This window comes from Melanaphis sacchari, unplaced genomic scaffold, assembly GCF_002803265.2.
Source record: "Melanaphis sacchari strain LSU unplaced genomic scaffold, SCAv2.0 Contig109_pilon_pilon, whole genome shotgun sequence".
Taxonomy (NCBI): Eukaryota; Metazoa; Arthropoda; class Insecta; order Hemiptera; family Aphididae; genus Melanaphis; species Melanaphis sacchari.
The window spans coordinates 278,057-290,746 of NW_020270419.1; the positions used below are offsets into that span (position 1 = coordinate 278,057).

The following is a 12,690-nucleotide window of genomic DNA, read 5'->3' on the forward strand; positions in this document are numbered from 1 at the left end:
TACTATCGATTAATAGTTTGAAATATTATGTTCCTGGTATGTTTTCTTTGTAACTTTAAAGGTACATTTGGTAGATACTCCCCCCCACATACCTCTACAGTTAAATTTATAATTTCATACTATAAAGTATAATTATTATAATAATTGTATAAATAAATAAAGAATTTTTGTCTAACAATTATCATCAATTTATTAAATTGAATAACCCATGGACACACTTACTCATAGATATTTATTTTATACAAAGTATTTGTAAAAATTACATAAATAGGTATATAAAATATACCCAGTTATTACATTAGTTGAAATAAAATTTACAAATAAAATAAAAAATTCCAATTCATAGGTACCATAAATAAGTTTATTTTAAATAAATGTCCACATCAAACATAAATAAATATTCAAAATGTATATTAGTATAAACATGTATATTACACATTATGGCACAATGAGATTACATTTGTTTGATTATTGGTAAGTTGAACAAAAAACACTTAAATTTAATATTATTTAAAATTATATAATATATGGTTCTGATATATGATTTCACTTTTAATTGAAAAATGCCTACAATTCTATAATATGGTACTGGTTGTAAAAACTATAAATACAATAGTGTATTATATTATATTATATTACTTAGTTGTTTATAACTTAATAACAAAATAGTTGGGTAAATAATATTAGTATATTAATATATGTTAATATATTGTATATACTCGAGTGAAATGTTACAAAGTTATTGATTTTGAAATAAAAATATAGAATTGATGTTTAAGCTCTATAATACATAATTATACATTTTACACTTATTTACAACTACAAACTATATTAAACAATTAAACATTGTGACATAAAGAAATCACAACAGCTTGATTATTAATAAGCCGAGAGAAAAAACATTTATATTTTACAGTGTTTAAAACAATATTATAGGGACTTGATATACAATTGGTATTAATTAAATAAATTCCAACATGTCTACTGGGCACTGGTTTTATAAATAAATCGTTTATAGTTAAGATTTTTACAACAGATAATTGAATAGTGTTATCAATTTTTGAATTTTGTTTATATATATTTTGAATTATTGCAATACTGTCATCATCCAAGATGATACACTGATCTTTCGGATTACTACAACTAAGAATATAATTGTTGGAATTTAATGTAATTTGGTTATAATAAGTGGTTCCAAAATTTGAAATATTTTCATTTATCTTAAAAGATTTAATTAAATTATTCTCATCATAAGTCGAAACGGCTATTAATTCTTCTCCTTCAGATGCGGTTATTTTATTTTTAATTTCAGAAAGTGGGTATCTACAACACTTCATAGACTTTTTGAGTATCTGAAGATAGTTTTCATATTTAAATGCACTAAAGTTATCCAAAGATAACTTAGATGCTATATAATATTATAGTACTATATATAGTATTTATAATCGATGCTAATACCTTATATTCTTAACTCGACGCTTTCAACAGTTTTAACCACGATTATCATTTATCAAATGTCATTGATTAGGTACTTTATTACTTTATTCATTTATTAAACATTGCGGTCAGCACATGCTCAATCAAGACCACCCACCACCCTAACATTGTTGGTGCAGTGCACCAAAAACAGTATACCCAAACCGCTTCTGCTCCAAGCGTTTAAACCTGAGAGTTCCAATTCTAACCATCGATACTATATCCAATGAGACCTTTCACCTTCCAGGAAGGTCCTTCCTACTCTCCGTTCTTACTATTTAGTAAACGATCCTTTTATTAGAACAATACACAGTTTAAATGAGAATAATATTAATATTTGGCCTTAATTTGTTATTGCTTGTAATTTATTAGTATTTAAATATCTACAACTTTTGTATTAATAACCTATTTATATGTAAAATTTACTATTTTATATGTAAAAAGCCGATTGGCGTTAATATCATAAAATAATAAAAAAAAATACTACTACTCAGTTGTATTACTGTGGTTATAGTCTACAATTAAAATGAACAGCAATTTAATTTTTATGCGAATTTAAAATTGAAAACCAGTTTAGTATTTATTTTAATGATAAAAAGTTAATAATTATTAATTATTATTTATTAGTAGTTATTATTTTATCAATTATCACTTATAATTATAAATTATAATTGACTATTGTTTTACCTTCATACGTTCTTAAACTTGTGTTGGTGGATGTGTTGGCGTCATTTGAAGATATTATGAGTTGCGACTGTTGTGAGCTGCTAAACTCATTTTGATATACTTCAAAATTAGATATCTGTTTTACATCAATGAACAATATTTTACAATAATAAGTAATAACATATTTTGTTACATAGATTAGGCATAATTAAGTCAATTTTGGACATTTTCAGTTGATGCATTAATTTTGTGTGAAATTTCAAGCCGCGTTGAATGATACCACTGTAGATTTCATGTGGGATTTGGTTTATGAGATAAAATAGAATGCGTTTGGTATTAAGTCGTTATACAGAATTTTTTTCTATGAGGAAGGGCCTAAGTCACTAATTTTGTATAGCAAATTTTGTTAAGTGATTTATATTAAGTAACTTATGATTTAATATAGGTACAAAATAGCAATTATATTATACAAAACGTCCAAAAGAAGTCGTGCTCTTTTGTCGATGGCAACTGATAGGTATCAAATTTTAACAATATAGATACACTTAATAGGTTAGTCAATAATTTATTGTTGGTTACTTATAAAGTTACCTGATAAATAAAAATGCCTAAAAAACATAAACAATTTATAAAGTTACATGTTTTTTGTGTCTCCTGAAAAGTATCAATATTTGACTTAAGCCCTTTCTCTTAAAAACCGTCCAATTAATTTGTATATATATAAATTAATTACCTGTTCTAAGATGGACCTTTCTGCAGAATGTTGATCTGAAGTTATTTGATTAGTAAATGATTGTGGCTCTGTTATTGATATATTTCTGTATATTGAAGAAGCAGTTGATGATTGTGGCTCTGTTGGTATAATTGACATATCTGTATATATTGGAGTTGTAGACAATTGTGGTATGCTGTCTTTAAAAGTCATGTCTTGAGAACCAATCAATAAACTATTAGATATAGCTGGAGCAATAACAAAACCTATATCTAGATAGGTACAAACATTTAAATTAAATATTAATCATTATTGAATTGTTGTTATATGGTTTTTCAGAACCAATAGGTAATTAATGTAAATAATAATAATAATATACAACATTTTTAAAAATAAATTTCTATAATTCACCTTCGTCATCTGAACTATCAGTCACTGGAGTATTGCATTTTTTTTTTGCCACTGGTTCTTCATTATCAGAAGTCACTACTTGAACATGCCATGCTTTACTAAAGTTGTCTAATAGTTAAACATTGCACTAATTAGTTCATATTTTTACTTTGTTTATTTATCAAAATACTGTCAATTAAATATGGTTTTTTTCTTACCGTGAGTTTTGTTACCGCCAAGTATCTTAATTTCATACTGTGTCCAAGAATCTTTTGGTTTCACAGCTTTATTCAGATCATCGCTAGTCACAGATCTTATCGGTGGCCATTTACAAAATTTGATTGTGCTGGTGATCAACTTTTCAGTTTCATTTTCTACCAGCCAATTTATGGGAAGAACACTATAATCTTTAGTATCTATGAATTTTGCCACGACCCATTTCATTGACCAATTCTGGAATTCCATAAAAATAACTTATGATTGACTTTTGACTACATTTATTATAATACCAATATTACACGATACCAGTTGTTGGCATAATAGCATGCCTACTGGCCTACCAACACTGGTGCCAGCAAATAAACAATACCTAATTGTTTTAGTGGCTTTCTCCAGTTGCTGGCAGATTGTTTATAACTTACCTTTTTATTCATATTCGCCAAAGTATTCGGAAATGTAATTGTTTATTTAAATAACTATAATGACGATTCAAAAACACTTTATATAAAACAAATCGAAGACGTCGTTTACAGTATTATTATTCTCACCAGTTAAGACTCACCACAGTTTAACGTAATAAAATATACAATATTTAGTACACTGACAGCAGTGAGACGTTAAGTGTTAAGTCGTAGTCGGTTACTCGGGTAGTGCGGTTAGCGTAATGCGACTAATGCGAGAGCAAGCAATTTATTACAAAAATACAAAATTACAATGAGGATTCCGCCGCCCGCCTGCCAGTCACTGATAGGCGATAGCCGCTGTATTCGGGTATTCCACGTATTACGTCTAAACCAATATTTATTTTTAGATTGTTATTATCGGAACGGCTGGAGCTTGTGTTTTTCTGAAATATTCCCGTAACATATTGGGAACCATTATAAATTTACTAAGCAACGTTTTTATGAAACCATAAATGTAGGTCTGCGGGAACGTTTCGTTGTAATGTTTACATTGGAACTTAAAATTAATACAACGCATGTTTTTGTGGAACATTACAGATACTTTCATTGAATGTACCATTCTTATGTTAATAGTGGAACTTAAAATGTATATTCCTAGAATGTTTGGAACAGTTTCTTGCACGGTGGGTGTGGTACCTATGCATTATATATTATACACGTAGACTGTGGTGAAACGTGATCACCAGGATACAATTAATAATTGTTATTATATTATGTCCAATAATTATGAGTGATTTTAATAAGAACTCGAAAAATTAAAAAATGCACCATGGCGTGCATTCAATTTGGCCTATATTGAAAAATGTAATGGAGGAAACGAATTAGCATTTATGTACTGACTATAAACATGGCCAAAGAATGAACACGGTTTTAAGAAAATGTATAAATATTCAACATTTTGTAAACGCTTCTATAGTCTATACCTAAATAACACATATTAAATTGGTCTCTGGAATTTTTTTACTTACATTTAGCAAATAGTTTGTTTATAGTAGTCTACGGGGCAATATAAAATGTGTTTGATAAACATAATAGTTTGTTTCGCATATGCTTACGATTCGTAGTCATTTTTAGATTGCCCGCGATTCTTACAATTTAATGTTTCTTATTTATCTACGCTCAAAACTGTTTATTTCAAGCGTATGGAAAAAACTATCGAATACCACTGATTATATTCTAGAAATTAATGTCTGAAATAATCATAGTTGTTGTAATCAATAGTACCACTTACAATTAGTTTTTAAAAGCGACAATTTATATTGTTTTCTAATTAATACTTCTTCATACTAACCTGCCCTTTATCCTACACACTGTAGGACATTACTTGCATGAATTAATGTTTATTTAAGTAAGCCTGTACAACTATTATAAAGGTTAAGTTAGTTTAGTATATATATTAGCGATTTCGTGACCGTAATATTCGTTGTAGCTGCAGGAATTCGATTTGCCGTTTCGACGAACTTCTTAGGGTATAATAATTATTTCGTACACCGATTTATCGGATTTTTTTCCATCTCTTCGTCTTTATTATAAAGCTCCGATCTGCGACCACCGCTCTGCCACGGAAGAAAGTATAGTGTAGGTACTTACCGTAAATCAACCGAAATTAAAAGTTTTTTTTCCAATCGTATATATATATATATATATATATAAATGTAGCGGTAGTATATCAATCGATATCATTTTGCCGATTTACCGTTGGTCCAGCCCACGTATATCTATGTATAAGTCTCCGATATATATATACACACTCAAGACCTATATAGTATGTATAAGGTATATATTATACTCACTATCTTCGTGACCGTAATAATAATTTTTAAGCTCAGAGCAATAAGAACGTTATGAGGGTGACGGTAGGAAAAAAAGCGTCAAAGAGAGGAGGGCTCACAATAATAATGTATTTTTTTAATTATAATATTATATTTATATATATATATATACTTGTATAATATATAAGTCGATGATCGATTTTTTTTCGACAAAAGTCGTTGCGTTTGTCTTTTACAGTCGTTTTGTAATCTTTGACGATAATCCCCCTCTTTTACTCTTACCGACAACTGAAATACGGTCTTGTTCGAGATCACGCTTTCATTCCGAAAATATTAATACACACACACACACACACACACAAATATATATATATTATATATAATATGTACGGTAACTGTTAGGGTGTAAGCGACAGAGTTTGGAACGAAAGAAACTTTTCGCCTTTCACGCGTATATTTTTGTTGGCGACGCCAGCGAAGGATGTATAACCTTAGAGGCGGTATAACGCGCGTATCATATATATATATATATATCATATAATATTCTTTTGTGCGTATACATTCCGTCCTCGGCGAAAACGATTTTTCGGGCACGTGAATTTGTGCGTTCTAGCTTTTTCACCCGCCGCCCAATCGTTGAAAATGTTTACTGTATACGGGATATACGTATATACAATATTATATGTCATGTGTGGAGCGGACAAAAAATAACCCCAACCGTGATTTATCGTCGTCGCGATACATAGTCTGTTGCAGACCGAGCTGCACACGGGATGGTGGGTGGATAAACAGGAGAGGGTGTTTTTGGCGGCCTGTACACATTACCTACAATGTAGGTCCTACGCGTATATAATAATATTACGGCCGCCATCATGGTCGATTTTCGTTCGCACGATATTATATTCTCTCGTCCGTTCCAAACGCACTTTCGATCCGCAGAGGAGTTTCGTTCGACTCCGTGGCGCGTTCTCTTCCGCGTTGATAAACGACGAACCGAATTTTCGAAACGTTGCTGCGGCGGACGTGTCCATCTCCCAAGCAAGAGTGTCACAGCACTAACCATGTGATTATTGTCTTGAATCTATTCCTTAATCGCGGTCATCTCACCTCGGTCGTTTTTAGAAGGCATAAGCGTATTGGTAAATATAATAAAACCATACGAGGCGATTTACCAAGCGTACTCACTTTCTTTGGTATTATTTAAAATATGATTTTATAATGTAATTAAAGACCATATTTTAAAATTCTTGAGATTATTTTGTACTACTTAAAGAAGAATCTTGTAGAGATACTACTATTTTTTTTTTCAAATGACCACCTCTATTTTCTACTGTAAACTATATAAAGGATAATTTTTCCAAAAAAATTGTCTATCAAAATTAAAATTCTAAAGAGAAGTTCTTGAATTATGTAACTGTGTTTATTAAGGATAAGCCCACGTTAATAGGTTTAGAAGATACAAATGGTTATGGCAACTTGAAAATTGTAGTACCTAATTAATAATTTGTAAAAATGGTTAATAAACTATTAGACGTAATAATATATCTATTTTATATTTTTAAAATACTGTTTTCTGTGGATTTTTGTTGTTAGTAAAAACATTTTAATAGTTTGAAAACTATACTTAATAGAATTTCAAATTAAAGATATAAAAATAAAAAAAAAATAAATATCTACTTAACAATTTACAATTTAAAAAGGCTCTCATTTGAAAAATAGAAGTTTGTGTCGCCACAGGACATTCAAGTGGAACATAAAATCGCAAGAATTTTAAAATATTGTCTCAATAAATATTTAAACATTCTAAATATCACAATTTGAATAAGTAAATTATTCTATTAAGAAATGGGAATGAGTATGCTTGGTGATTCTGATTCATTCTGTATAATATTTTTTATTGTATCGTAGAGATTTCGTACACGGCCACCGGAAACCGATGATAAACGACCGATCATTAAACAAACTGTCGGTTTCAGACGTTGACGGGGCACCAAAAAGAATAATAATATTAAAAAAAAAAAAAAAAACACGAATAATTGTGAAGAGACAAAACGCGAATAATAATCCACGGCCGGAGATACTCGATATGTATGCGGGAATGTCGTCTGGACCCGTAGTCTCGTCGGCGACATCTCGCGACAGTCCGAATGCGTGAGGCAAGACAGTCAGCGGCGTGTGTGCGCAAATATATACAACATAAAATATAAGAGTAAAATAAAATTATACCTAGTAACAATAATATCATCGTTTTGGCGTGTTATAAAATGCTCATTTATTGATGTAAAGAAACGAAAAGGGAAAACATGTAAAAGACGATTGTGGCGTTTGGAGTTCTTCGAAACGAGTCATGCACTGTACGCTGTGCAGCTTTCAATATTATTACAGCTGACGATAAATAATTCATTTTTTGAGGGCATTTTGAAAAATAATACTGTTTTGTAGAAATATTTTCCATTCATCGAACGTTCCTATATATATATATATATATATATATATATATATATATAAATAATAATAATAATAATAAACGTCGAACGAAATAGTTGGTAATGGAAAACTCATATATATACATTTCCAGTTTATATTGTTATGATATTTATTTTTTATTTTCGTTCTATTCGTTCGTCTACCCGAAACCGTTGCAACAGAATATATCGAAAATGATCGTTGTCGTGTGGTTTCTTTTCCCTCGCGTCACTGCCTTTAAAATTCGCTACGATTTCGGGTGCGGCATCCCTTGGCTCCGCGCGTTGTAAATCGCGGCACAGAATGTAATTTTTTGGTATAACAAATTGAAAAGGCGTCTGTCGCGCTGCACCCACGTCATCGCCACATGAGATATCGTCGCGACAATCATATAACGACATGTCATATCGGACCAGCGGGACGACGAGGTTTGTGCGGCGACGGTAAGGGGGATAAGCTTGCAAATAAAATATTATAAAAACGAAAACGCTGGCAATTTAACATGGCATGACGGCGGGACGGCATTTTCGTTAGTGTTGCGTGAGCCTGCGCATACCTATACGTAATTATAATGTAATAATATATCTAGGTACACCAGCTGTAATATTGACTATACCGTAGCGGTTAATATTGCTAAATCGATCGGCACTGCACACAACAATAATATTTACGACCGTCAACCACACGTACAATTAATATTTATGAGTTCTACGGAATCAATTTTTTTTGCGCCCAAGTTTTACATTATCAGTTTACAAAGTTAACTGAGAATATTTTGGATTTGGTAACAATATAATATAAGGGAATGATGCGAATTGCACTAATCCCGATTTGCAGCAGTACTAGCAGTGGCGACGGCGGAGGGTATATATTATTTTTTTCGTTATCTTTCCACCGTCTCTCTGGTCGCATCCTCTCTCACTCTCTCTTCGTCTAATGACGGCGGTACACACACGACGGTGGTCGTGACCCACCGACGCCGCCTCACGATCTGTTCGGCTAGTGCGTTCGAGCTTGTGTGTTCGGGTGCGTATTTGTGTATATGTGTGTGTTGTGTGTGCCAATTAGCACGCGGCCCCGTCACCGGTGCAGTGTAGTAAATAATTATTACCCATTAAACGCCTACGCGAGAGAGCATTTATAATATAATACATAATATATAATACGCGCATGCACTCGCGTCGAGTTTCGGTGGGGGGATTGAGTCCGCGTCTGGTTCCTTGAACTTGTCGTGCGCACATAGGTAGTAGGTAATGGGTACATGCGTGTACACACGTATATCGATATACATTACTTACGTATTATTACATAATGAGTCCGACGATGAGTGCAGTTACCGTCTATGTGTGCATGCACTTGTACGTATATATAATATATATATAAGTGCGTTTTAATGTTAAATTATATTATGTTTTCCACGTTAACGGTGACTATTATTATTATTATTATTATTATATATTACCGCAGGGTATACGTCTCGCGTGCGACTTGACGGAAATAAAATCATTTGAATGCTTGCTTCTTATAGATGGAAATCAATGAATCCATGATTTGATGTTTGATAAAAAAAAATAACAAAACAAAGTAGGCAAAATATTTTATTTAATTTTTCCAGTGCACAGTTTATCTTCGTTATTTCTACAATGTATGTGAGCTCGACATAACATGATTTTTTAGCAAACCTATAATACATGTAACGTCTAGTGGTATTTATATTTAATTGCATACACTCAACACACTGCGTTCTCTCCATATCATATACGCAAAAACATTATGTACCTATAGTTAATGATAACATATAATAAATTTGTTTGTTGTGTATTATGATAACGGTTACCTCCGCATAAAACCCTTAAAGTATCGTGATAAAAAATTCATGTGACCTACAAAAATGTTCACGAAAATTGTATTTTTATTATTTATTGTAGTGGGAAAAATCGCGACATAAGCACGCAAGTATGCGAAAAAATATGTGAATTTTTTGATTAAACTGTCAATTGACATTATCGCGATTCTATAATCTAATGCAAACAGCCAATAATATCGAACTACTGTCGCGTGCTATCTATAATATATATATATATATATATATATATATATATTATATATATAATACATAAAATCGGTATATATTTAAATGCCATTTTTCGCGTGAAAAACGTACCAAAACCAACTATTATACAACGTAGCAGTACTGGCGAACACGCACAATAAACAAAATGGCGAATACTATTTAATGTTAACAATTTCCGAAACGCTCATCGTATAATATAGTGCTTATTTAATATGTAAGAATGACATATTATATTAATGGCTTAAAAAAAATGAAATGATAGACGTGTTGTTGACATTATGTATTAGAACATAATATATTATTTTAAAAATATATTTAAAAAGAAATATTTACAAATTAAATTTGATACTATAAGTATATTAAGTATATTTGATGATAACAATTGAAGTCAAGAAAATTATAGGTATACATAATGTATGTTCAGCTTTTTAATGGGATTCTTCTAGAATAGTTTTTTTTTTTTTTTTAATGATTTTATGAGTTTTTATTAGAATACGTCGCAACACTAAATGGCCAATATTTTCACTGAGTATTACATAATGTAGTTATTTGTTAACGACGTAGTAAATTAATTGATTCATATTCTTTCAGTAGAAGAAGTTTTAGTGGTTATATCAACTTGTCCAAAAGTATTATCGCCAAATGCGAGATAATTAATATTATATTTGTTAAATATGAGCAATTATCTACTGGGATGTAAAGTTAAGATTTTAAAATTAAGCGAAGGATGAGGCAAATATTTCAATAACATATTTGGTTGTATATTTTTCCGTTTATTTCAACATAATTATATCATCATATCGTTAAGGAGGATAAACATCGCACTTGGCGCTTTTAGAGTTAATGCTATTTTTTAAACATTGAACGTCAGCTGTACCTATAATATATACAAAGTGAACGAACGAGGAAAATTAAGTTATTATCACTATACTTGCAATATAAACCTGATGTGTACATTTTTCCTGCGATGGTTACACGATGTACTACGTCATAATATATTTTACACTTATACTGATATCATATAAATATAAACGGCGTGCAGCATGTGAGCTGCTCATACATTGTTATTACAAGGGTACCTACACCGCGCGCGCACGCTTAAAATAATCGCTGCGAGTACTTACATCTTCATATAGTATTTTAATAGCGAAATAATATATTATGGCGAAACGTCCGTCCGCTGACTGGTTTTAAATTATAGTATCGATACGGTCACCGGTCGGCGTGGATGAAATATTATTATTAATAATCATCGTCATCATCATCATCATCATCATCATCATCATCGTCATTATCATTTTCATTTTGACCCGACGATTTCGACGTTTCTCCGGGACGTGTGCATGTAACATCATATTATGTTATACTCGTGCCAGACGAGTACGTGCAATTTATATTAAAATGTTTCCATTTTGCGTCGAGCACTTTGAAACTCGTAAATACGCTTAATTATCGTTGCCGCCCTCGCGGATCGCACGCTTTTGGGTTCGGATACCGCGCTGGTCGGAAGGGACGGAGCCGCGGTCGCCCGGCGGTAAAATAAGTTCCGCGAGCGAACGCTGCACCATGACGGCGGCGGCGGCGCCTTCAATCCGGTATGTCTGCGCAGTCAAGTAAACTTTTTTTCCGTTAAATAATAATAATAAAAATAAATAACCCGACGGCCTTAGGGTCTTAGCGATTTATCGCGATCTACCTGACCGCGCGCGCACACACCTGTAATATATTATTACACAGTCGTACGCGGCACCTCATCATATATAATATCTATATATCGTATAATCTGCAGCGTACAATATATTACACACAAGCGATTGTGCTTTATCCGCGTGTAATTTAGCGCGATTTGATGGAGTCCGTTCATATTTATTTATTTATTTATTATTATTATTATTATATCGAATACTTGCGATCGCAATCGATAGTATTATATTATAATACCTACACATAGATAATGTGCTCTCACCCGTAGATTTAACCCTCGGGGTCGCTAAACGTCTCCTTTACGCGTTGTAATATAATAATAATGATAAGGATAATGAGAAATGAGCCGGGTGCCGCGCGCTTGTATGCAGTCCGTTTTCTCTTTAGATCCCGCAGTCAGATTCGTCGTAAGAGAAAAAATAAATTTTCTAAATATTTTCCACACTACTCTGTTTCGCGTATTTTAACGAACACATGCATAGTAGATAGAAGTTTGTATAATATAATAAATATAAACGCATTTTTGAAACACGTGCGATCCACGATCCGATTATTATTATAATAGCGCTCTGCAATATCGCGGACATGGGTAATATTTGATTAACTAATAGCTGACCATACGGGCGACTACGTCTTTGCGCCCGTCGGGTAATCTGTTTTTTTTTCTTCGCCCGCAAATGCGGTTTTTCTGTGTACATATATATGTATACTACATGCAAATCACTATATTATTATTATGTAATAGGT

The 12,690-nt window shown here is 31.9% G+C and overlaps 2 protein-coding genes across 2 annotated transcripts in view; one reads left to right on the forward strand and one right to left on the reverse strand.

The window, feature by feature from the left end:
- LOC112603481 (ephrin-B1) overlaps positions 1-12,690 on the forward strand; it is a 253,294-nt gene that overhangs the window by 100,709 nt on the left and 139,895 nt on the right. The window lies entirely within an intron of this gene.
- LOC112603482 lies at positions 2,120-3,918 on the reverse strand. Its single transcript, XM_025352054.1, has 5 exons — positions 3,886-3,918; positions 3,463-3,697; positions 3,266-3,373; positions 2,876-3,126; positions 2,120-2,278 (listed from the first exon to the last, which is right to left on the reverse strand). Exons 1-5 carry the CDS (start codon positions 3,895-3,897, stop codon positions 2,135-2,137), a joined length of 750 nt encoding a protein of 249 aa, XP_025207839.1. The 5' UTR covers positions 3,898-3,918; the 3' UTR covers positions 2,120-2,134.